Source organism: Littorina saxatilis, linkage group LG1, assembly GCF_037325665.1.
Source record: "Littorina saxatilis isolate snail1 linkage group LG1, US_GU_Lsax_2.0, whole genome shotgun sequence".
Taxonomy (NCBI): Eukaryota; Metazoa; Mollusca; class Gastropoda; order Littorinimorpha; family Littorinidae; genus Littorina; species Littorina saxatilis.
The window spans coordinates 88668388-88695947 of NC_090245.1; the positions used below are offsets into that span (position 1 = coordinate 88668388).

At 43.1% G+C, this 27560-nt stretch overlaps 1 protein-coding gene across 1 annotated transcript; it reads left to right on the plus strand.

Moving 5' to 3' along the window:
- The first annotated feature begins 4127 nt into the window (after positions 1-4127).
- Positions 4128-27560, plus strand: LOC138983248 (microsomal glutathione S-transferase 2-like). The gene is made up of 6 exons (XM_070356686.1): positions 4128-4693; positions 7708-7899; positions 13752-13851; positions 24280-24350; positions 24690-24771; positions 25463-27560. The coding sequence occupies exons 2-6, from the start codon at positions 7830-7832 to the stop codon at positions 25599-25601; spliced, it is 462 nt and encodes a 153-aa protein (XP_070212787.1). The 5' UTR covers positions 4128-4693; positions 7708-7829; the 3' UTR covers positions 25602-27560.

The window sequence follows — 27560 nt, forward strand, 5'->3', positions numbered from 1 at the left end:
CCCGGTAGCTCAGTTGGTAGAGCACTAGACTTGTGATCGTAAAGTCGCAGGTTCGAATTCGGGCCGGGACGGACACGGGTCAATTTTATGTGCAGACACAGAGATGGAAGCCATGTCACACCCCTGTGTCACCACAATGGCATGTAAAAGATCTTGGTCATTCTGCCATAAGTGCAGATGGCTGATACCACCTAAGCACGCATACACTTGTGCATCTCGTGAAAAGCCGTGAGGGCGTAAAACTCGAATCATATAACCCATATCTTGTCCTTGAGAGGCGAAATATTTAGCCTGTAGGACATTTTAGATCCCTTTGCAGTCACGAAATGAACTCCGATGAACTGTGCAAATGCATTTCGTTTACATGCGTCAACGAAGGAATTATCCGTATTGGCGACATGCAGGAGAGGCAACGCGACTATAGTGTCAATGATGTCCCTTTAGCTTCAGTCACACACACGATTCAATAGTTGAGATTCAATCGCGCGATTCAATCTTGAGCCGATCGCACATCACATCGTAGGCCATTGACCCGTCACACGATGAACGATAGACGAACAATTGACGAACGATAACTCCACGCGAGCGGGGCGGAAGTGACGTGTCACAGTGAACACGGCAAACGCGCTTTGCAAGAGCAGACGCTAATGTTCGAACATCGCTCTACCTTTCTGAAAAATACCTTTCAGCATTACGCCTTTGCGAGAAATAAAGTTCCCAGACAGTTGCAATTAATGTTTCCCGACCGCTAGCTGTACACGCCTAAAACGTCTTCTTTATATTATATCTGAGTAAGAAACTGTTCTTCCAAAACGTTTTTAATCGACGAAGAGACGCTGTCCGCCACTGACCGCCATTATTTTACGTCGCGGCGTGAAGGCCGCAACGACGCGTTCTGATTGGCTCTGCCCCTGCGATTGACTGACGACTGGGTCGCAGGAATAGAACAAGTTCTCAAGCTCAAAGCTACAAGGGAATCGCATGAGACTGAGTTGCAGACTTGTCGTAGCTATTTTCCACGACTGAGTCGCCCGTGTGACAGAGTAAATCTCACGATTGAATCGCGTGTGTGACTGCCCTCTTAGTATGCCATTTTAGCGGCACTTTCGTTCAACAAACAACCAAATTAATCAATTATGCTTAAGTTTGGAGCTCAATGCCTCAATTAATTTCACGACAAAATTGTTCTTTGGCTTGATTACAGGGACTTGTATCAAATATTATCCCACTGGATTCTGAGCTATGAATTTAACACACTAAATTCAAGAATACCGAGTTCTAATTTACAGATTGCATTCCTACCAGGCACTAAAAGCGTAAAAGCAGCGACTTAGGACGCCCAAGAGAATGGCTGATATACACTACAGCATCATGAATAGGTGACTTGCCCTATCAGCCTGCGCCGCCAAATCGCGCGATAAATCTGCGTTAACTTGCGTGGCCTTGCGAGATCTGCAGCAAAATGCGGGCATGTCCGGATATCTCTGTGAGAGGTTGCGTTTCAATGCGGACATTTCGGCTTGAAAATTGTGAATTTTCAATGTGAACAGTGTGCTGCAGCAATGATAGCCGCGAGAATAATCCTTAAGTTCGTTCAAAATACCCAAGCATGGCCTGTGCACAAAGGAAAGGCGATCAAGGTATAAACACTTTTTTTAACACAAGCCAGAGAACACCAGCGCTTGTGAGAGCAAAACGTTTGCCCGCAGGGAAGTGAACCTTCCTTCTTTCGCACCGGAGAGCTATTCAAGTGGGGTATTGTGCAAGTTGGCTACTGAGCAGGGGTGGGACTCTCAAGTTGTGATGAAAAAAAGAGGAAATCCCTTTTTTTCTTGGGTGGTTCGGGGGCATACTCCCCAAATTTTTTTTTGAATGGTACATTAAAATCTGTACAATCTGGTGCATTCTGAGACTAAAATTCAACTCGTTTGGATTAGGTAAAAAAAAGACATTCTCCTCACCCCCCATACAAAAAAACCAAACAATTCACACAACAATGGTAACATTGTAATGGTGCATACTTACGTAATGAACCATGTATCCGTAATCCAATACTGGCAATAGTATGATTCAATGCATTGAAGCTCAAAATGACTATTAGTTATCAGGAGTTTTCAGTCGGCCTCCAGTGTTCTGTTCCATCTTCACTTCTCTCCATATCATTCAGTCAACAAGTTATAGATACTGTGATAAAATGGGACGCGGAAAAATAGATTACTCCAGCGGAATTCGTAAGTTGTGTCCGCGGAAATCCGCGGATTCGCGGAAAAGTCCCACCCATGATTGAGGAACGCACTTGCACTTGCAGACTCTTCTCCCAAACTCACCCCAAATCTCGATGCAGCCTGTCGGCTACCAACCATGATTGCAGTCGACCTCATCGGTCGTCTGACTCTGAACTGCCGAACTTCGAAAAAGTGACTACCAGCTTCAGCTGCCTCTGCAGTTCCTGACATTGATTGATGTTTTCCAGATTCAGTCATCTGTGCAGCATTTTCATCAGTCGCCATTTTGGCTGTGGATGGCAGGGGAAATAACGCCGTCAGCAAGTTATTTTTAGACAGGGGGAAACCCACATCAGTGATTGCGGAGTACACAATGTGTTTGCGTCTGATATGTACTGTACCTCATTTATTTTTCTTTGTGTTGAATCGAGTGTTACTACGGTTTTCAACGCTCGAGCACGCCGCGTGTGTGTGCGGTATATATATATATATATGTGTGCACATGTGTGTGTGTGTGTGTGTGTGTGTGTGTGTACTAGATTTCAGTGTGTGTGTTTGCGGTGTCACAGTGTCGTATGCCTGTGTGTGTGTGTGTAAGTGTGTGTGTTTGTGTGCGTGCGTGCTCGCGCGCATGTCACAGTCACGGTGTGTGTGCGTGCGTGTTTCAGTGGCCGGCGGCGACTCACTGAGATGTCAGTGTGTGCCGGTGTGTATATATGTGTGTCAGTGTAGTGTGAGAGAGTGGTCAGTGCGTGCGTCAGTGTCAGCCTGCGTTTGCATGAGTGTTGCAGTGTACAGTACGTGTATGTCAGTGTGTGTGTGTATGTGTGGGTGGATGGGTGCGTGTATGTGTGTGCCGTCAGTATGTCAGTGTGCAGTGTGTGTGTGTGCCCGACCGGGGTGCCGGTGTGACGTTTTCATCTTTCGCGGCCGTGTTGATATTTCGCGGCTTCGTCGGCCTCGTCATATGATCTAGTATAAACTTTACACTGAACAAAAAAACACCCTTCGATAGTACTGATGAGCGACCTTGTGTACCTTACATTCATGGGGCCAAATTTGTCCAACCAATTTGTTTTATTTAACTTAGAAATTTGATTCATCCTAAAATGTTTTCCTTCTTACTCAAGGGACGTAACCACTCAGTACACGTTTTCGAAGAATTCGATTTTTTGGGTGAAATCTATTAAAATTTACCACCAATTTTCTTCACATGCAAGAAACTGACATGCTTTTCGTCCATAAATAATTTCACTTCTTAATTTTACCAGGAAACAACATTTCAGTCTTGAGTATATGTCGAGGGGGAAATATGTACACCGGCAGGCGAAAGATGAAATCGTGACACCGGGTGGTGGCCCCCGGCGGTTCAGTTGCACTCTGCTCCGGTAACACACTCACCCAACCGGCGCAACCGCTGTCAGCGTGGGTTCGATTCCCACGTTCGGCCCGCGAGAGATTTATTTTTCGGAGTCAACTTTGTACAGACTCTCTTCGGTGTCCGAACACCCCCGTGTGCACACATGCGCACGAAAAAGATCCAAAGTTCACAGCGAAAGTCTCAGGGCTTGGCCCGAAAGCACGAAGACACGCATGCATCATCTCTCGTCTCTGATTATCATGATCGTATTTCGGTACTTTGACAACTTGAGACAAACCCAATGTCGGTGTGTCGAAGAAGACAGCCACAGCGGGCTTGTCAGTTCGAGTCAAAGTATCACACCATATATCTTCAGCGTATTACCAATACGTACCTGTCCCAATATAGGCCAATTGGTCTAAGAGGACGTTAAATCCAAATCGTCAGTCAGTCAGTCACACTCAGGCTGCCACCCTCAAAAGCAATCACGTTTGCATCTATCAGCAGTCAAACTGCTTCATTTGCAAGGCGTCGGTAGAGAAGGGGGAGGGGGTAGGGAGGACTATACAGAGACGAGGGTAACACACTCACCCAACCGCCACCACCCTCAAAAGCAATCACGTTTGCATCTATCAGCCGTCAAACTTCATTTGCAAGGCGTCGGTAGAGAAGACTATACAGAGACGAGGGTAACTGACCAGAGTTGTGTTTTCAAGTTTGGCTTATCATTTTTTTTAAATCATTATCTGAATTTGTGCGGCAAATGTAATGATTTGTTGCGTCAGCGGTGTCTATAGCAGTAATGCTACGGAGTTTCAGAAATAACTTTCTGATGCAACTTCTCGCCGACATTGACTGTACCTGCGTGGCTGCGCCACTGGCGTGACGAGCTACGCAGCTAGCCCGGGTAAGTATAAATAGCCCCGATCCCCCCCAGTGGCGTAATCTACCTGAGAGTGGTGCTGAACTAACCTCGAGTCAAGCAGTGTTGAATTTCAGACACTTTTTCTACACTACAAAGCAAGAATAAGAACAGAAAGAGTTGACTGTTTCGTGTAAGAGAATGTGGGACTGCTGTTAACGTCATAGCTACCAAGTTGTTTCACAGGTGAGTTTACACGTTATCTAGGGATTTTACTCTGCTGTGAGTCTGTCTGTCCGTCTATCTGTCAGTCTCTCTCTTTGTCTCTGTCTCGATCTGTCTGTCTGTCTGTCTGTCTGTCTGTCTGTCTGTCTGTCTGTCTCAGTCTCTCTCTCTCTCTCTCTCTCTCTCTCACTCTCTCTCTCTCTTTTACTCTCTTTCTCTCTAACCCTATAGTTACCCCCTTTATGGGCGAAGACCGGATTATAAAAAGCATGTTTGCATTGCCGCTTATTCTGTCACCATCGAAAACTAAAGTTCAATTTAATTACTGAAATTCTCTCTCTCTCTCTCCCTCCCTCACTCTCTCACTCTCTCACTCTCTCTCTCTCTCTCTCTCTCTCTCTCTCTCTCTCTCTCTCTCTCTCTCTCCTCCTCTCTCTCTCTCCCCTTTCTCTCTCTCTTTCCTCTCTCTCTCTCTCTCTCTCTCTCTCTCTCGCTCTCTCTCTCTCTCTCTCTCTCTCCGAGTCTGTCTCTCTCAGTCTCTCTCTGTCTCTCTCCCTTTCTCTCTCTCCACCCCCCTCTCTCTCTCTCTCTTCTGTCTCTCTCTCTCTCTCTCTCTCTCCTCTCTCCCTGTCTGTCTGTCTCTCTCAGTCTCTCCCCCTCTCTCTCTGTCTCTCTCTCTCTCTCTCTCTCTCTCTCTCTCTCTCTCTCTCTCTCTCTCTCTCTCTCTCTCTGCTTTTGTCTTATTAAGTACTTGTTTTGAAAAAGTGTGAAAATAGAGAATACTACATGGCTTGCTGTGTCGTACCAGATTTACACGAGTTGTTTTTTTAAATATTGAACTGCGAGCGAAAGCGAGCTGTTCACTATTTGAAAAAACAACGAGTGTAAATCTGGTACGACACAGCAAGCCATGTAGTATTCTGTTTATCCTACATACTGTACTTACATGTATTTTACTGGAAATGTCCTGGATTCGAGGCAGCTAAATTGAAGACGCTTGTTTTGGAACCTCGATCGACGGGCGCAGTGGCGTGGTGGTAAGACGTCGGCCTCCTAATCGGGAGGTCGTGAGTTCGAATCCCGGTCGCTGCCGCCTGGTGGGTTAAGGGTGGAGATTTTTCCGATCTCCCAGGTCAACTTATGTGCAGACCTGCTAGTGCCTTATCCCCCTTCGTGTGTACACGCAAGCACAAGACCAAGTGCGCACGGAAAAGATCCTGTAATCCATGTCAGAGTTCGGTGGGTTATAGAAACACGAAAATACCAAGCATGCATCCTCCGAAAGCGGCGTATGGCTGCCTAAATGGCGGGGTAAAAACGGTCATACACGTAAACCCCCACTCGTGCAAAAAACACGAGTGTACGAGGGAGTTTCAGCCCATGAACGCAGAAGAAGAAGAAGAAGGAACCTCGATCTCTTCTAAACGGCCTCGTGCAATCTATTACGTCAAAGCAAATAAACGTCACTCTGAAAGTGTGGCGTGACGTGTTAGTTCTAAAGATTCATCGAGGGTAATTAGCGAGCGCAATTTTTGTTTCTATAATGACGTTTGTCTCGGTGACTTTGGCATCATAAGCAGTGGAAAAACAGGTCCCTGCCAGACTTGCTTGACATGACCTCATTTACATGATATACACACGTGTGATTTGAACGATTATTATCTCACGGGTGTCTCTCTCACGTATGTAGGATAAAAGCATGTATCATACACAGTATAGAAACGCTCTTCATAGGGGTAACCCGTCTTTCGACAACAGAACAACAAAAACTATGCAAGTAGAGTACATATGTAGCACCAAACATTTCGGGTGCGGCCGCACTGCCACTATATACACTACAGGCCATAGATCAACAGGGCCTCGTGTCACCGTCAGAAAGCCGTGAAGAAAAGTGCACACACCTTGTGAAAGACGAGTACTCATGTGAAGGTCGTACACTGACAGTCTCTACAGCCACAGCGCCGCTATTCATGTAAAAAAGGCAAAGTTAGTAAGTAGGGGAAGGGCCCCTAATATGGACCGGCTCCTATAAATATGGACCACCTCCTGTATTGACAAACAAGCGGTGCTAGAGCGCTCAAAACAATTTCCTTCATCAGTCACATTAGTTGTATCCTTTCTTGACAACTTGCACATGTAAATCAGTTGCGGACAGAACATTCCACAAAGCTCTCAGGCTTTTTCACTTTTGACACTTGTGGCAGCGTTCACTGTTATTTTGACGCTTTAGACGTACTAGTTTCTGTCCACAGACACAGCTGTTACTGACCACACAATTTGCTATAACACAACTAAGACTAGTACTGTCATTGTGTTAGCAGTGTTGCGGAGTTGTACCCGTCTTTCTAGCGCTAACAAAAGTTAATAGCAAAATCTCAAATTGTGTAGTGACCACCTTCAACAAATAGAAGAAAAGAAAAGATAAAGACTGGTTTCAGTCATGCATTAAGAAGCTTGCTGAAAATAACTTATAACTAGCCATCAAGCTTTGACAAAATATCCCAAACAGTCGTCTTCACGTGAAAGTGAAAATGTTCATCTATTTTTTCTGTTTTTCAGATAAGTTTCTTTACGCTTCACATAATGTTTTCATCGAACCGAGACAAATATGTACAATGGATTTTTGAATTAGTCCGAGTTTTATCATGTTATTTTAAAGTATAGTGGACTTTTTGCAATGATTTTTGATGGCCTCTTTACTGGTCCATATTAGATGCTCAAGGCTCCTACCGTCGACCATTAATTCTGAATTTTTCTGATTTAATTTTTGTCGATTTCTGATCAAAACTAATTTGCTCTAATATGGCCAAACGGTTAACTAAAGAGAGAACAACTACCAAACACAAAATGAAACTTCTTCGCAAAAAAACAACCAAGCTAGTTATTTGCATGAAACAAAATGTGGTCCATATTCGGGGCACTTCCCCTATCTCCATGTTAGATTGTCATGTTGTTCTTTTCTTGTGTTTGATATGCTCGCCAGTCCATGGCTAGATTTAGCGCATGAATAACTTCATGCTTCGTTTTCTGTGTAGGCTTTTGGCGTCACTCGGTAATCAATCTACACAGACTTGCCCTTCTTCAAGAAGTGAAAGGACAGCAGCGAGGCTGCATTAATACTTTGCAGTTGGAAAAAAAATACATCGATTGGGACACCATGACACCTGTGCGTCTAGAGAGCATCGTGTTCACAGGCTTTGTGACTCTCGGATCTGGCATACAGCTAAGTAAGTAGAAATGAGTATAATATTTCTGTTCATTTTACAGTATAATTATGCATTTAAATGGGCCTAGGATCTTACTTATAGCTAAGTAAGTAGATGTACGTGTGAGATTTCTATAAATTGTACAAGTGCTTAAATTAGGCCTGGGGTTTAACATTTAGCTAAGTAAGCAGATGTAAGCATGACATTTTTTTAAAAATTGTACACGTATTAGAGAGTATCACCTTTTCTGTTCATTTTACAGTTTATACATTTAAATGGGCCTAGGATCTGACATATAGCTAAGTAAGTAAATGTACGTATGAGATTTCTATGTACACGTGCTTAAATTAGGCCTGGGGTTTAACATTTAACTAAGTAAGTAGATGTAAGCATGACATTTTTTTGTTAATTGTACACGTAGTAGGCCTGCGGAATGGATGTAAGAGGAGGGCACCTCTGTGTGTGTGTGTGTGTGTGTGTGTGTGTGTGTGTGTGTGTGTGTGTGTGTGTGTGTATATATGTATGTGTGTGTGTGCGCGCGCGTGTGTGTGTGTGTGTGTGTGTGTGTGTGTGTGTGTGTGTGTGTGTGTGTGTGTGTGTGTGTGTGTGTGTGTTTGTTTTCTTTATTTGGTGTTTAACGTCGTTTTCAACCACGAAGGTTATATTGCGACGGGGAAAGGGGGGAGAAGGGATAGAGCCATTTGTCCATTGTTTCTTGTTCACAAAAGCACTAATCAAACATTTGCTCCAGGGGCTTGCAACGTAGTACAATGTATTACCTTACTGGGAGAATGCAAGTTTCCAGTACAAAGGACTTAACATTTCTTACATACTGCTTGACTAAAATCTGTACAAAAATTGACTATATTCTATACACGAAATTTCCACTTAACAAGGGTAAAAAGAGAAACAGAATCAGTTAGTCGCCTCTTACGACATGCTGGGAGCATCGGATAAATTCTTCCCCCAAACCCGCGGGGGGTTGTGTGCTTGTGTGTGTGTGAGAGAGAGAGAGAGAGAGAGAGAGAGAGAGAGAGAGAGAGAGAGAGAGAGAGAGAGAGAGAGAGAGAGAGAGAGAGAGAGAAGACAAGACAAGACAAGACAAAATCTTTATTATCGAGGGTAATAGATAAGCAAGAATATTGCTTTTTTACATCCAGCCCTCGCCCAAATATAGGGTCAACAAGAACAGAAAACAATATAATCAAAGAACTATCACATCAAACTTAATACATTATAACTGTATATACAGATACAAATTTAAAAAATAAATTGTCATGCTGCATTTTAAGTACAATTTCCAATGATAAAAAGTGTCAATTTTTAACATAACTTAATTTAGATCTGCATATTATCATAATTCTGTTGAACATGCACATACATTTTAAATGAATTGATGAACCATTCAGCACATGTTTAGTTGCACTATGTGCGACATATAATTTTTTTTGAAGCTGTCTGTGTTTGTTTTATGCTTAAGAAAAATAGGCAGTGAGTTCCATAGGACCGCACCTGAATAAAGAAGGCTTGATTTGAAAAGGTCCATACGTGGAGTCGGTGTTATGATTTTTAGTCTGTTATAGTTCAAAATAAAATTATCACGTAATGTCTGCGGTGCATATCCTGACATCACTTTATTCATCATAACACCTTTATTATACATTAATCATTTTTGAAATGGTAATACTTGCAAATCTTTATAATCAGATTCTGAAGGAGTGTGATTTGTTAGCATAATTAGCTTAACTGCTCTTCTGTGAAGACTGGCTAAAGGTTTCAAAACATTAGCACTTGCACAATCCCATACAGTGGATGCATAATCAATATTTGACATGATGTGATTGTAAAAAAAAATCTTTCGCGAGTGAAGATTCAATAAATGTTTTATTTTTTATAACTGATTTATTTTTTGGGAAGCAATCTTACAGATGTAATCAATGTGATCATGCCATGATAAATTATTATCAATCTTTACACCAAGGACTTTATGGTGAGACACTTCTTCCAATACTTGATTTTTAATATAAAGAGGTGGAATGCTCGATAATAGGTTTTGTCGTTTCTGTCTTGTGGTTATTAACATAAATTTTGTTTTTGTATGGTTAAGAGACATATGGTTTAACTCTGACCAATTCAGGAGTGCATCGATGCTTTCTTGGAGAGTTTGTGACAAATAATGTATGGAATGGTGACTAGAATGAATAGTAGTGTCATCTGCAAACAATTCACAGTTATTACGTATGCAAAGTGGTAAATCATTGACATAAATGGAGAACAATAATGGGAGCCCATATTTCAAAGTACTTTCATTTGAATATGATGCATTAGTAAATGTAATTTGTTTTCTATTTAAAAGAAAAGATTTAAGAATATTAATGGTGGTGCATTGCATGCCATATATTGACAATTTCCTGATGAGAAGAGAATGATCAATAACATCGAACGCCTTTGCAAAATCCACAAACAATGCCGCAGAAAATGTGTTGGAATTTATGTTGGTTAGCCATTGATCAATTAGATTTATAAGAGCTGTATGACATGAGTGCTTTTTGCAAAAACCAGATTGTTTTGGATGGAATAAATTGTTTTTATCAAAATGTGCTAGGGCATGTTTATATATATGTTTTTCCAAGGGTTTTGAAAGTGGTGACAGGATTGAAATAGGCCTGTAATTAGAGGGATCAGAAGGATCACCTGATTTAAACAGAGGGATTACCTTAGCTTGCTTAAATGCTGTTGGAAAATAAGAGGTGGTAATGCATAAGTTGTAAATGTATGTCAAGGTGTCTGTGATTACAGGAGCAGCTATTTTCAATATTTTACTGTCTATTCTATCTACACCCCGGGTTCCTGTTTGTTTGAGATGAACAAGTGCAAAGTAAACTTCAGACACAATCATGTGTTGTAGCGGCATTTCTGCCTCTATTCTCTTGGATTTGCAATGATCTATTAAGGTATTTAAATAATTTTCTTGTGTTCTATCAATAGGAATAACTTTTTGCCCCACTGTAGAAAAATGTAAATTAAGTTTATCAGCGGAAATATTGTGCATGGCAGTAGGGTGTGAATTAGAACGCTTGCTTGTTAATAAATTAATGGCTTTCCAAATTGATTTTGAATCTTGTTTAGATGACACTAGTTCAGTGAAATAGTTTTTCTTTTTAGTTCTTTTTAGGGAACTTACATTATTTCTTTGCCGTTTATATCCTTCAAAATCACCCTTTGCTTTCAAATAATCCCTGTGGTTTGCAGCACCTTCTGTTTCTTGATCAAACCACATTGGTTTCACAATATGTCTAACTCTGTGCGTAATTAATGGTGCATGTTTATCATAAATAGAAACATCGAACGCAGAAGAAGAAGAATCATAAATAGAAATAAAAATATTATACCAATGCTCCAAAGCTTTATCAGGATTCTGAAAGCTATAGACTTCAGAAAGAGGACTGTGAATTAAATCAGAGAGAAAATTATTTTTATCAAAACGCGAGAAACGACGATAAGTTACAGTTTTATGTCCAGCTTTAGGGATTTTAATACCTTTCCTTGACAAGGTAAGACACACTGGATAATGATCACTGCAGGATAAAATAGGAACGCATGTTTCAATAATATTTTGTTTTTCTGACACATAAATATGATCAATAAGAGTTTTAGAAACAGCCATTGTTGCACCACACTTTGAAGTAATCCCACACTTTGAAGTAAATTACTTCAAAGTGTGGGGATATGCCCCACACTTTGAAGTAAACCCATCTTTTACTTCAAAGTGTGGGGGGATCTTCCCACACTTTGAAGTAAACTCTGTTTTTACTTCAAAGTGTGGGGGGATCTTCCCACACTCTGAAGTAACTTACTTCAAAGCGTGGGACTTTTGCATCACCTGTTTGAGCCTGATGATTTTGTCAAAAAAAATGGCAAAGTCTTTTGGATGAGTGAACAGAAAAAGTGAGCGAGCCAAGAAACATAATGATGTTTGTTATCAGGCTTTAAGCAATGTCCCATTGTTGAGTGTGACGAAAACTCGTGATGACGATTTTAAAACATGTTGGGTCACGCATGGTCCAATCTTACATGGTCCAATCTTACATGGTCCAACCTTACATGGTCCGACCTTACATGGTCCAATCTTACATGGTCCAATCTTACATGGTCCAATCTTACATGGTCCAACCTTACATGGTCCAATCTTACATGGTCCAATCTTACATGGTCCAACCTTACATGGTCCAATCTTACATTGTCCAATCTTACATGGTCCAACCTTACATGGTCCAACCTTACATGGTCCAATCTTACGTGGTCCAACCTTGCATGGTCCAACCTTACATGGTCCAACCTTACATGGTCCAATCTTACATGGTCCAATATAACATGGTCCAACCTTACATGGTCCAACCTTACATGGTCCAACCTTACATGGTCCAATATTACATGGTCCAACCTTACATGGTCCAACCTTACATGGTCCAATCTTACATGGTCCAACCTTACATGGTCCAATCTTACATGGTCCAATCTTACATGGTCCAACCTTACATGGTCCAACCTTACATGGTCCAATCTTACATGGTCCAACCCTACATGGTCCAATCTTACATGGTCCAATATTACATGGTCCAACCTTACATGGTCCAACCTTACATGGTCCAACCTTACATGATCCAATCTTACATGGTCCAATCTTACATGGTCCAACCCTACATGGTCCAATCTTACATGGTCCAATATTACATGGTCCAACCTTACATGGTCCAACCTTACATGGTCCAACCTTACATGATCCAATCTTACATGGTCCAATCTTACATGGTCCAATCTTACATGGTCCAATAATATATATATGGACCATGTAAGATTGGACCATGTAAGGTTGGACCATGTAAGGTTGGACCATGTAAGGTTGGACCATGTAAGGTTGGACCATGTAAGGTTGGACCATGTAAGATTGGACCATGCGTGACCCAACATGTTTTAAAATCGTCACCACGAGTTTTCGTCACACTCAACAATGGGACATTGCTTAAAGCCTGATAACAAACATCACTATGTTTCTTGGCTCGCTCACTTTTTCTGTTCACTCATCCAAAAGACTTTGCCATTTTTTTTGACAAAATCATCAGGCTCAAACAGGCGATGCAAAAGTCCCACGCTTTGAAGTAAGTTACTTCAAAGTGTGGGAAGATCCCCCCACAATTTGAAGTAAAAACTGAGTTTACTTCAAAGTGTGGGAAGATCCCCCCACACTTTGAAGTAAAAAATGGGTTTACTTCAAAGTGTGGGGCACATCCCCACACTTTGAAGTAATTTACTTCAAAGTGTGGGATTACTTCAAAGTGTGGTGCAACAAGCCATGACCCTAGTGGGTAACTGAACCATTTGTTGCAGATCAAAGCTATTAATTTTATCATTCCAATTGTTATGTGGGTTCAGTAAATCAATATTAAAATCTCCTAAGAGCAAGATTTCTTTTGAATCCAGTGGTGCAGAGTCCATCATAATAGTAAAGTTATCTGAGAGAGAGGGAGAGAGAGAGAGAGAGAGAGAGAGAGAGAGGAGAGAGAGAGAGAGAGAGAGAGAGAGAGAGAGAGAGAGAGAGAGAGAGAGAGAGAGAGAGAGAGAGAGAGAGAGAGAGAGAGAGAGAGAGAGAGAGAGAGAGAGAGAGAGAGAGAGAGAGAGAGATCACAGTTCCCACTACTATTATGGTGGGGAAATGGAAACTCTTAAATATTATATGGAATCAGTGTAAGATAGGAAACTGTCGTGTTCACTGCCGGTGATAGGAAATAACTATACCTTGCAATTGATACCGATAAGCTTGCATTCTTTGGACCCTGTCAATAAAGTTAATATTTGTGTTGGGTTGCATTTAGTGTACTTCGCCCGGCGAGTATACTACGCGAGGGAGAAATACAGGATTACATACCCGGCTGTTACGGGCAACGTTGCGTTTGAACGCATCTACACAGCGCAGTAAGTCTTGAAATAACTTTCTTACCGTATATTTTTCATTATTGCATTTGTTATTGTGACATTCTTTGTTTGTCTACCTGTTTGTCCTCTGTGTGTGTCTCTCTCTCTGTCTCTCTCTCTCTTTCTCTCTGTCTCTCTTTTTCTCTCTTTCTCTCTGTCTTTGTCTCTCTCTGTCTCTCTCTGTCTGTCTCTCTCTCTCTCTCTCTTTCTCTCTTTCTCTCTCTCTCTCTCTTTCTCTCTCTTTCTCTGTGTATGTGTGTGTGTCAGAGTGGGCGTGTGTGTGTGTGTGTGTGTGTGTGTGTGTGTGTGTGTGTGTGTGTGTTCGTATGTACGTGTGTGTGTGTTCGTGTGTGTGTGTGTGTGTGTGTGTGTGCGCGGGAGGGGGGGGGGGGGGGGGGGTTGAGAGGATTGGGAAAAAATGATATGTTATTGTGATTGTTATGAGCGTGTACTTCTCTTTGACTGTGACTTCAAGACAGCAAACTTCAAACTTCGAAACGTCACCCCCCCTCCCCCCCCCCCCTTTCTCAGAGTATATATATCGCTTCATTCCTCTTCTTGCTTCACTATAGCTTGCTTTTCATGAAGGCCAACTTTAATGCATCACGAATGTGTTTTTGTCGTCACTCAGTAGATTGTTCTGTCGTTTTTATATTTAGTCAAGTTTTGACTAAATATTTTAACATCGAGGGGGAATCGAAACGAGGGTCGTGGTGTATGTGCGTGCGTGCGTGTGTGCGTGCGTGTGTGTGTGTGTGTGTGTGTGTGTGTGTGTGTGTGTGTGTGTGTGTGTGTGTGTGTGTGTAGAGCGATTCAGACTAAACTACTGGACCGATCTTTATGAAATTTGACATGAGAGTTCCTGGGTATGAAATCCCCGAACCTTTTTTTCATTTTTTTGATAAATGTCTTTGATGACGTCATATCCGGCTTTTCGTGAAAGTTGAGGCGGCACTGTCACGCCCTCATTTTTCAACCAAATTGGTTGAAACTTTGGTCAAGTAATCTTCGACGAAGCCCGGACTTCGGTATTGCATTTCAGCTTGGTGGCTTAAAAATTAATTAATGACTTTGGTCATTAAAAATCTGAAAATTGTACCCAAAAAAATAATTTTTAAAACGATCCAAATTTACGTTTATCTTATTCTCCATCATTTGCTGATTCCAAAAACATATAAATATGTTATATTCGGATTAAAAACAAGCTCTGAAAATTAAATATATAAAAATTATTATCAAAATTAAATTTTCCAAATCAATTTAAAAACAGTTTCATCTTATTCCTTGTCGGTTCCTGATTCCAAAAACATATAGATATGATATGTTTGGATTAAAAACACGCTCAGAAAGTTAAAACGAAGAGAGGTACAGAAAAGCGTGCTATGCAGCATAGCGTAACCACTACCCCGCTCTTCTTGTCAATTTCACTGCCTATGCCGTGAGCCACGGGGGATAACCGGTCAAAGGCCGAACAGAAGCCGAAGGCCGCTCATGACACGTGTGAAGGCAAGTTTTGTCTGTTTTCTAGGTATTGTTTGATTTATGTCGGGATTTAAGGTAAGCTACTGATTCAGCGATGACTAAATTTGTTTCTCGATGCATAAAAAGTCAGGGAGCGATTGATATTTGCCCGTAAATAGCCTTCAAAGCTGAAAATGTCCGCGATCGAGCACCGGAAATGGCTGTTCGATGGGTTTTGCAAGTAGAAATGTGCTTTATTTCACCAAATCAGCTCGTATTTGGTGTGGATACGGGAATCTAGAGGACGAAGGAGTCATAAGAGGTGCAAAGAAGTGCTATTTGGGAGTAGAATGAATCTTCCGAGAGAGTAGACAAAAGAAGGTCATATTTGAGAGATGCGCGTAGGCCGATTGTCTTTCCGACAAGCGAATGATACAGCAGATTAATCATTCGTTTTGACCAGAAACCTAGTCTCTAGTTTTTATGAATGAGTTTTTTAATTAAAACAATCACGAGAACTCTCTCGCTTTGCCTAATGGCTGTTCGATGGGTTTCGCAAGTAGAAATGTGCTTTATTTCACCAAATCAGCTCGTATTTGACATCGGTTTGGTATATATATATATATTTTCTAATCCTACCGCGAACTGGATAGCAGACGCGGCACGACTGTTGCACCACACTTTGAAGTAATCCCACACTTTGAAGTAAATTACTTCAAAGTGTGGGGATGTGCCCCACACTTTGAAGTAAACCCATTTTTTACTTCAAAGTGTGGGGGGATCTTCCCACACTTTGAAGTAAACTCAGTTTTTACTTCAAATTGTGGGGGGATCTTCCCACACTTTGAAGTAACTTACTTCAAAGCGTGGGACTTTTGCATCGCCTGTTTGAGCCTGATGATTTTGTCAAAAAAAATGGCAAAGTCTTTTGGATGAGTGAACAGAAAAAGTGAGCGAGCCAAGAAACATAATGATGTTTGTTATCAGGCTTTAAGCAATGTCCCATTGTTGAGTGTGACGAAAACTCGTGATGACGATTTTAAAACATGTTGGGTCACGCATGGTCCAATCTTACATGGTCCAACCTTACATGGTCCAACCTTACATGGTCCAACCTTACATGGTCCAATCTTACATGGTCCAATCTTACATGGTCCAACCTTACATGGTCCAATCTTACATGGTCCAATCTTACATGGTCCAATCTTACATGGTCCAACCTTACATGGTCCAATCTTACATGGTCCAATCTTACATGGTCCAACCTTACATGGTCCAATCTTACATGTCCAATCTTACATGGTCCAACCTTACATGGTCCAACCTTACATGGTCCAACCTTACATGGTCCAATATTATCTTACATGGTCCAACCTTACATGGTCCAACCTTACATGGTCCAATCTTACATGGTCCAATCTTACATGGTCCAACCTTACATGGTCCAACCTTACATGATCCAATCTTACATGGTCCAACCTTACATGGTCCAATCTTACATGGTCCAATCTTACATGGTCCAATATTACATGGTCCAACCTTACATGGTCCAACCTTACATGGTCCAACCTTACATGATCCAATCTTACATGGTCCAATCTTACATGGTCCAATAATATATATATGGACCATGTAAGATTGGACCATGTAAGGTTGGACCATGTAAGGTTGCACCATGTAAGGTTGGACCATGTAAGGTTGGACCATGTAAGGTTGGACCATGTAAGATTGGACCATGCGTGACCCAACATGTTTTAAAATCGTCACCACGAGTTTTCGTCACACTCAACAATGGGACATTGCTTAAAGCCTGATAACAAACATCACATCACTATGTTTCTTGGCTCGCTCACTTTTTCTGTTCACTCATCCAAAAGACTTTGCCATTTTTTTGGACAAAATCATCAGGCTCAAACAGGCGATGCAAAAGTCCCACGCTTTGAAGTAAGTTACTTCAAAGTGTGGGAAGATCCCCCCACAATTTGAAGTAAAAACTGAGTTTACTTCAAAGTGTGGGAAGATTACCCCACACTTTGAAGTAAAAAATGGGTTTACTTCAAAGTGTGGGGCACATCCCCACACTTTGAAGTAATTTACTTCAAAGTGTGGGATTACTTCAAAGTGTGGTGCAACAGTCGTGCCGCGTCTGCTATCCAGTTCGCGGTAGGATTAGAAAATATATATATATATATACCAAACCGATGTCAAATACGAGCTGATTTGGTGAAATAAAGCACATTTCTACTTGCGAAACCCATCGAACAGCCATTAGGCTAAGCGAGAGAGTTCTCGTGATTGTTTTAATTAAAAAACTCATTCATAAAAACTAGAGACTAGGTTTCTGGTCAAAACGAATGATTAATCTGCTGTATCATTCGCTTGTCGGAAAGACAATCGGCCTACGCGCATCTCTCAAATATGACCTTCTCTTGTCTACTGTCTCGGAAGATTTATTCTACTCCCAAATAGCACTTCTTTGCACATCTTATGACTCCTTCGTCCTCTAGAATCCCGTATCCACACCAAATACGAGCTGATTTGGTGAAATAAAGCACATTTCTACTTGCAAAACCCATCGAACAGCCATTTCCGGTGCTCGATCGCGGACATTTTCAGCTTTGAAGGCTATTTACGGGCAAATATCAATCGCTCACTGACTTTCTATGCATCGAGAAACAAATTTAGTCATCGCTGAATCAGTAGCTTACCTTAAATCCCGACATAAATCAAACAATACCTAGAAAACAGACAAAACTTGCCTTCACACGTGTCATGAGCGGCCTTCGGCTTCTGTTCGGCCTTTGACCGGTTATCCCCCGTGTGAGCGGTGGACCACGAGTATACGGTCTTGCTGCGTTGCATTGCGTTCAGTTTCATCTGTGAGTTCGACAGCTACTTGACTAAATATTGTATTTTCGCCTTACGCGACTTGTTACATTTAGTCACGTTTTGACAAAATGTTTTAACGTAGAGGGGGGAATCGAGACGAGGGTCGTGGTGTATGTGCGTGTGTCTGTGTGTGTGTGTGTGTGTGTGTGTGTGTGTGTCTGTGTGTGTGTGTGTGTGTGTGTAGAGCGATTCAGACTAAACTACTGGACCGATCTTTATGAAATTTGACATGAGAGTTCCTGGGTATGATATCCCCGAACCTTTTTTTCATTTTTTTGATAAATGTCTTTGATGACGTCATATCCGGCTTTTCGTGAAAGTTGAGGCGGCACTGTCACACCCTCATTTTTCAACCAAATTGGTTGAAAGTTTGGTCAAGTAATCTTCGACGAAGCCCGGACTTCGGTATTGCATTTTAGCTTGGTGGCTTAAAAATTAATTAATGACTTTGGTCATTAAAAATCTTAAAATTGTTAAAGTGTGAGTTTAGATAGAGCGGACAGCGTCAGATAAACTCTATTTAAACGAGACAGATTAGCCGCGGGTGGAGGAGGAGGATGTTAGATACTTGAGGTAGACCTAAAGGGATCAGTGTTGGCAGGTAGGGAAGAGAGGGTAGTAAAGCAGGATATCAACACTTAGGCCCGTAATTAGAAAGAGAGGGGAGAGGAGGACTTGTGAAAGTCAAGGAGAAGAGCCCAGCCGCAATGTCCATGTTGCCGGGGGGCTTGCACGTGTGATGCATCAGCGGGGGTCTATAAGAACGGGAGAGCAACACATTGTGGTCAGTCCTTACCAGCGCGGCGCAGCGGGCATATGCCAACTATTTCTTACTGCAATATGGACTTCGAATTTGGAGCGTGGGCGACAGATCTGCCTTTAACGGTGGTTAAAGTTCTCCAGGATGAGGAGTTGAACACCCTCAATGTGCTCAGTAATGCGACTGCCCAGGATTTGGCCTATCTTTCCATTCTGGATTTTGTGCCGGGGTCGATGGCGGCCGAGGAAGAGGTGACACCCGGGGGAGGTGTCATCCTAAAACTCAACCAGAGACCAAAACTTGACAAAGTCTCCCCCTGCCACTGGATTGTGGCAAACGCACGCATCATGGCGAGGTTGATTGCTGAGAAGCCCGGGTTTGACTCGACCGCCTACCTCCGGTACACAGAGATGATAGGCGAGCTGGGGGCCAGATACTTGTGGCAGTCGGTGCTTCTGTACGACGACGAGTATAGAAGGCGCCAGTCGTCCAGCGGATTCAAGTGGGGAACCCCCAACCCCCACCTGTCCACGGTGATCCTGCGGGACCGGCTCCAGCATGGCGTCCAAGACAACAAGGGCGGCAAGGCTACGACGGCCAGCGGCGGTTCCCGGCGACCAGCGGGACCCAACGGGAAGGAAGTGTGCTTATTGTACACCAACAAAGGCGACTGTCCCTATGGGTCCCGCTGCAGATTCCTCCACGTCTGCGACACCTGCGGCATGGGCCACCCCGGCAAGGACCACAAAGTGACAGCTACCACCTCCCCAGCCTAGGACACAGCGCAACGAATTGCCGACAAAACGGTAGGCCCCACCTTCAACAGCCCGTTCCCTCAGCTAGATTCCAATAAGTGCGAATTTCTCGGAAATAGTGATTCCATTAATGCTAAATCTCAAATGTGGCACAAGGTGCTAGAAGGCGATTACGACAAAACCTTTTTATTAGATGGCATAAGAAACGGTTTCCGTGTAACAGAAGAGAGTAGGGCAGGCGTACTAGACGTAGAGCAAACAAACCATAGGTCATCGAACGAACACCATAAAGCTGTGGAAAAAGAGCTATTAGATCAGATAGAAAAAGGTTATTACATTGTAGCTAGTAGAAAACCAACTGTGGTAAGCGCTATCGCTGCGATTCCCAAGGATGATGGCAGCATCAGGTTGATCCATGACGCTAGCAAACCCACAGGTAGGGCAATGAACGACTATTCTATACCTGAGTCAGCTAAATTTCAAACCGTATCTGACGCGTGCGCCCTAGCGAAGACAGGGTATTGGTGTGCAAAAGTAGACTTGCAGTCCGCCTATCGGTCAGTATGCATCAGTCCGGACGATTATTGTATGACTGGGCTGAAATGGCATTTCACAGGTGAAAAGAAACCTACTTATCTCTTTGACAGTCGGCTGCCTTTTGGCAGCAATGTAGGGCCGTCACACTTCCATCGCCTGTCGCAAGCTATTCGCAGATGCATGGCACGGAAAGGCATGCCAGGTGTGTTAGCGTATATTGATGATTTTCTTCTGGTAGCAGCTACCAGACAAGAGTGCAATGACATGTTACTGTCTTTAATTAGATTATTGAGGGAACTGGGTTTCAACATTAGCTGGAAGAAGGTGGTGGGGCCTACTCAACGTATCACGTTTCTCGGTGTCGACATCGACACGCGAAACAACACCCTGTCACTTGGAAGTGACAAGTTGCAGCAACTGCGGCAGCGACTCCTCCAGATCCGAGGAAAGAAGCGCGCGACAAAAACTCAGCTACAAAGCATAGCGGGGTCCCTTAATTGGGCCTGTCAGGCTGTCAGAGGAGGAAAATTCTTTCTGCGGCGGATACTGGACACGATTAAACCCCTTCAGCAGCAGCGACACAAAGCGAAACTATCTGGCGAATTTCATAAGGATGTACAATGGTGGCTTTCTTTTATGCATGTATTTAACGGCACAGTATATTATTTTCACAATGCAAAACAGCATGTTCATGTAGATGCATGTAATATTGCAGCGGGTGCCTTTTGGCAAGGTGACTGGCAGTACACCATCTTTGAAAAAGACATGCAGGCAGCAAAGGAGCTACATATTAACTATAAAGAAGTGTGCGCTGTGGTGCAAGCAGTGACACGATGGGCTCCGATGTGGTGCGGACACGAAGTGATTATTCATACCGATAGTACTGTCGCAAAAGCTATCATTAATAAGGGCAGATCGACTAATAAGTATGTGAACAGTCTGCTCCGTAAAATGGCGTGGGAATGTGCAAAAGTGAACTGCAAAATCGCGGCGATACATGTGGCTGGTAGTGTAAACATCATGGCTGACACAATTTCCCGCCTCCATGAGCCCAGACGGCGCGAAGACTTAGTGCGTCTGTTGACATTCTGGCACCGGGGGAGACCCCCCGACATCAACCTGTGTGACCATATGTCTGACCAAGCCCTGTTGTTCCTTGTTTTTCAGACCAGCAGCCCCCATTAGGGGCGCAACTGGCGGCAGAAGTGTTGGATTACAGAGCAAGTGCCTTTTTCTGATAACACTAGGAAGACTTACCGCATCCACCTTACCTCGTATTTACGTTTCTGTGGGGAGATGGACATAATGCCAGTGCCTGTGAACGAGCAGACTGTTGCGCAATACGCAGCGTACCTAGCCTCCATCAAGCAATACATCAACATTATTCGCATTCTTTATCTTGAAAGCGGCTTGCCGCACCCATTCAGGGACTCGTGGTACGTCCAGACAACACTTAAGGGCATCGAAAAATGCAAGGGGTGTGCCACTGATAAGAAAACCCCAATCACCCCTGAATTACTACACATAATAAAAAGCCAGCTGGACCTTGAGTGTAGGCAAGATATTGTGTTCTGGGCTGCGTGTTTGGTGCTTTTTTTCGGAATTCTCCGGAGATCAAACTTGTTTCAGGACAACGGGAACTTCGATCCTTGTAAGCAGCTCACAAGAGACCAGGTGGTTATTCTGGGTACGGGCATGTCAATAACGCTCCAATGGAGCAAAACGATTCAGCGTAAAGAGCGCTCTGTTGAAATTAAGCTCCCGGCAATGTCACTCCATCCCTTGTGTCCAGTGTCTGCCGTGACCGCTGTGTTACCTTTGTTGGGGCCGATGGACCCCAAGGCGCAGGTCTTCCCGATGAAAGGATCAGACTTTAATAAGAAACTGCGCTTGACTACCGCTGTTGCTGGGGGAAACTTCTCCAGCCACAGCAGTTTCGGCGGGGTGATGCCGCGTGGGCGTTGAGTTGTGGTGTGCCGGGGGAAATTGTCAAGTTGATGGGGGATTGGAAAAGCAACGCGTACTTAGGCTACTTAGACCAGCTGCCACAAAAGATCATCTTACAGATCACATGTAGCCCAGGCAACTCCTTCATGTATAACATCACAACAATCCTAAACCTCCCACCTCTAACCTAGTATACTGTCTTTAGTTGGGCTGAATAACGAGTAGTACCTCTAATTTGGGACTTATCACTGCACAATGATATCTCTCATTGTCAGATGGTATTCTCTTGAATAAACTGCCCTCGTTATTTGCCCAAATCAATACATGACTTGTCTATGTGTGATGTATGTGCGCACGAGAGTGATTGCGTGTGTGTCAGGTGTATGTGAGTGTGGGCGCGCGCAGGTGTGTGAGTATAACTGTAAGTAATAAGAGGGAGAGAAAGAGGAGTGTCATTTCTTTGGGATTATCGTGTGCTCTTGATTTGCGCCGGGGGGGGGGGGGGGCGATAAGTGAGTAGTTTAAGTGTGAGTTTAGATAGAGCGGACAGCGTCAGATAAACTCTATTTAAACGAGACAGATTAGCCGCGGGTGGAGGAGGAGGATGTTAGATACTTGAGGTAGACCTAAAGGGATCAGTGTTGGCAGGTAGGGAAGAGAGGGTAGTAAAGCAGGATATCAACACTTAGGCCCGTAATTAGAAAGAGAGGGGAGAGGAGGACTTGTGAAAGTCAAGGAGAAGAGCCCAGCCGCAATGTCCATGTTGCCGGGGGGCTTGCACGTGTGATGCATCAGCGGGGGTCTATAAGAACGGGAGAGCAACACATTGTGGTCAGTCCTTACCAGCGCGGCGCAGCGGGCATATGCCAACTATTTCTTACCCCCCATCCACCCCCGGCATCCACCGTTGTATTTTGTTAGCAATCCGTTGCATGATGTTTTTAATTTTGAGGCAAATGCATGCCTGTTTGTGCCTTCACTTGAAGTGAGGTTGTGCATGAAGCGACTCGAACCTTGTTATGTAATCATTATTCACGGTGTTAAATTTTTGAGTGAGGGCTCCTTGTGTTTGTTGTTAGTGTAACCAAATGTTTGTTGTTTTTTTGTTGTTGTGGGGACTTATCACTGCACAATGATATCTCTCATTGTCAGATGGTATTCTCTTGAATAAACTGCCCTCGTTATTTGCCCAAATCAATACATGACTTGTCTATGTGTGATGTATGTGCGCACGAGAGTGATTGCGTGTGTGTCAGGTGTATGTGAGTGTGGGCGCGCGCAGGTGTGTGAGTATAACTGTAAGTAATAAGAGGGAGAGAAAGAGGAGTGTCATTTCTTTGGGATTATCGTGTGCTCTTGATTTGCGCCGGGGGCGGGGGGGGGGGGGGGGGGGGGGGCGATAAGTGAGTAGTTTAAAAAAAAATAACAATTTATAAAACGATCCAAATTTACGTTCATCTTATTCTCCATCATTTTCTGATTCCAAAAACATATAAATATGTTATATTTGGATTAAAAACAAGCTCTGAAAATTAAATATATAAAAATTATTATCAAAATTAAATTTTCCAAATCAATTTAAAAACACTTTCATCTTATTCCTTGTCAGTTCCTGATTCCAAAAACATATAGATATGATATGTTTGGATTAAAAACACGCTCAGAAAGTTAAAACAAAGAGAGGTACAGAAAAGCGTGCTATCCTTCTTAGCGCAACTACTACCCCGCTCTTCTTGTCAATTTCACTGCCTTTGCCATGAGCGGTGGACTGACGATGCTACGAGTATACGGTCTTGCTGAAAAATGGCATTGCGTTCAGTTTCATTCTGTGAGTTCGACAGCTACTTGACTAAATGTTGTATTTTCGCCTTACGCGACTTGTTGTTTGTTTGAAATGCGTCGGTACTTTCTTTATAAAAGAAACGCATTGCAGAGTAATCAATTTTCTTTACTTTTTTTGTTTGTTTGTTTATGTGAAACGTATGAGTGTTGTTTGACTGATCAGTTGGTTGATAGGCCGAACGATTCATTCATTTAGTCGTCGATCTATCTATTTTTGAATTTGCTATTGTGTTTCAGACAAAACACGCTTGAGTGGTACCCTGTTTTCATGACATCTTTGTGGACATCCTCTCTGTTTTTGCATCAAGGTAAACAAATGATGTGGGCTGTACTAGAACAGCATCAACTACTGTGTTGTGTGTGTGTGTGTGTGTGTGTGTGTGTGTGTGTGTGTGTGTGTGTGTGTGTGTGTGTGTGTGTGTGTGTGTGTGTGTGTGTGCGTGTGCGTGCGTGCGTGCGTGTATTAATGTATCAATCATTCCATCGATTTACTGATTGCTGGATTTCTGGATTGATTGAATAATGTATGTATTAATGGATAAATTGCTTGATTACTTGATTGCTTGATTGGTTTGTTGATTACTTGATTGATTGATAGATTGATTGATTGATGAATTGATTGATTGATTGATTGATTGATTTTGCAGTGCCAGCATCAATCTGCGGACTGATCTACATGATCAGCAGACATCGATACTTTGACGGATGTTCTCACAGCATGGAGGAGAGGTGAGCAGATTATTGTTCTCTTCTAGTAGACACACTGGTTGGGATGGGGTTGCGGGTGGGGGAGGGGGTGGGGGAGGGTGAGGGGAATGGGGGGTGGTGGTTGCGGGTAGGTTGGACGAGGGGTTAGGGGATGGGACAGCGAGCTCGAGGTACATAAATAAACTGGTTGCCGCTCTGGGGATGGTGTTGGTAGGGTTTTCTGACTACAAGAAAGGCGTAGTAGGGATAATCCGACGTTTTACCTCAAAAGCTGTATCATGCAATTGTGGTTTCAGTGTGTGTGTGCATTCGCGCCTGATTTTGTGTCTTCTCGTGCGATCCTTACACACACGCGTGTTTCTGTGTGTGTGTGTGTGTGTGTGTGTGTGTGTGTGTGTGTGCGTGTATGTGTATGTGTGTGTGTGTGTGTGTGTGTGTGTGTGTGTTTAGTTGTGTGTGTGCGCGCGTGCGTGTGTGTGTGTGTGTGTGCGTGCGTGTGCGTGAGTGTGTGTGTGTGTGTGTGTGTGTGTGTGTGTGTGTGTGTGTGTGTGTGTGTGTGTGTGTACGAAATGCATTCTTTTCAGAACTGAATGAATGACAGTTGCAATCTGTTAAGAGATGAACGAATGATCAGTGTTATCTTTTCAAAGGTGAATGGATGATCAGAGTTGTTTTTTCACAGCTGAACGAATTTTGATTGCTGTTGTTACAGACAGCCAGGATTTTACACGGGTACACGCTGCCTGGTTGCCATGTCAGTGATGGCAGCAGTGGGACTGCTGAGGACCTTGCTCAGGATGAACTGGGCTGATGTCACCAGGCCAGTCTTCAGATCATGCAGATTTCGATAAGCTGGATGAAGAAGACCGCCTGAAGACATTCGCTTTTTGGCGGAGGGGAAGACCTGGAGAAGACGGCATCATTTGACGTTGTCCGGGCTGACAATATAAGAAGTGTGATTGACAAGAAGAAGAAGATAAGCTGGGTCTAGAAATCGAGGGGGTGGTGTGCTGTTTAAAATCGCCTTTCTGTCAGTGTAAATCAAACCATCTTGTGAATCCACATTGATTCGTGCAGGCATTTATATGGGAGAGAAGCACACCCCCTTCTGCTCGGACACATTCTAAAAATACTGGGGTTTGCGTGGAGAGGTTGAATTGAGTTAGGGGGGGAGGGGGGGAACGTCGTTGAACATGTTGATTGTTCCGGGCGGGGATGTAGCTCAGTCGGTAGCGCGCTAGATTTGTATCCAGTTGGCCGCTGTCAGCTCCACGTTCGGCGAGAAATTTATTTCTCAGAGTCAACTTTGTGTGCAGACTCTCCTCGGTGTCCGAACACCCCCCGTGTGTACACGCAAGCACAAGACCAAGTGCGCACGAAAAAGATCCTGTAATCCATGTCGGAGTTCGGTGGGTTATAGAAACACGAAAATACCCCGAAAACGGCGTATGGCTGCCTAAATGGCGGGGTAAAAAAACGGTCATACACGTAAAATTCCACTCGTGCAAAAAACACGAGTGTACGTGGGAGTTTCAGCCCACGAACGAAGAAGAAGAAGAAGAAGAAGAAGAAGAAGAAGAAGAAGAAGAAGAAGAAGAAGAAGAAGAAGAAGAAGAAGAAGAAGAAGAAGAAGAAGAAGAAGAAGATTGTTGCACGTGAATCTTGATACAGTGGAACCCGTCTTTTAAGACCTCCAAAATGTCTAATAAAGATCAGGTCTTAAAAAAAAGGAGGGAGTCTTAAAATGGGGGTAATTTTTTGAAAGGCTATGAACCAAAAGATCTGAGACAGCATATGGTCTTAAGAGGGAAGCACTGAGTCATACATTGGAGAGGGTGGAGGGGCGGGTATCTTAAAAGGGGGTTCCACTGTTCTTCAGGGACAGAAGTGTCATTGCTGGGTCTGGTTCAGATCTTGCACATGTAGAAAGGATTGTTGTGGACACTCCGGATTGGCGGATTAGGGGTAAGGGGCTTGATGGAAAGTGGTGTGGTTCGGATGGGGGAGGGGGGGTGCAGCTGTACCTCTCAGAATCATGCTTATGAGCTCAGGACTGAGGTGCCAAGCCGTTCAAGGCCAAAACAGCTTATTCATAAAGAAAAGGTCAATGAGAACGTGAAAGTGAGAGCATCTTCAGACGAACGCCGGACACATGGTCGATGTGAATGCGTGAGTGTATTGTGTAAAACATTCCATCTCACACAGCATAAAATAGATCCCTGCGCCTTGAGTCCGAGTCTGGAGATACGCGCGCGATATAAGACTTCATATAATATGATAACATGCGTATGACCCGATACTTACACATTGAGTCATATATCTGTCATTGATGGAGCGGACATTCGTTTAAATACCCAAGGACCTGAAAAAAGGTGACTTAATTCAGTGCTTAAGAACGCTATGGTATATGTATATGTATGCCAGCATGATATATCTTTTACAGGATTGCGTTTGTATGTGTGTATAAATGAATATATGAGATAGATGTTTGTTATTTAAGTAAGATTGTTATCGTTTCATTTTACCGTAATAACAGAACATGACAGCAAATAGAAATGTTTGAAACAGGAATTAAAAAATATGAAATACAAAGGCCAAATAGAGCAAATCTACGTCTAATAAAAGACAGAACAAAAACAACCAATACCTTGTACTTATTTTTTGGAGTAAGTAGGTTCACAAGCAGTATCTCGATCATAATGCATGAATTTTATAATAATAAAACTATCGACTTTCACATGGAAGAATGCCACTTGTTTGATACTGATTTGTACTCTTTCAGGTTTTTACTAGTTTCGTAGTGGCAGTGG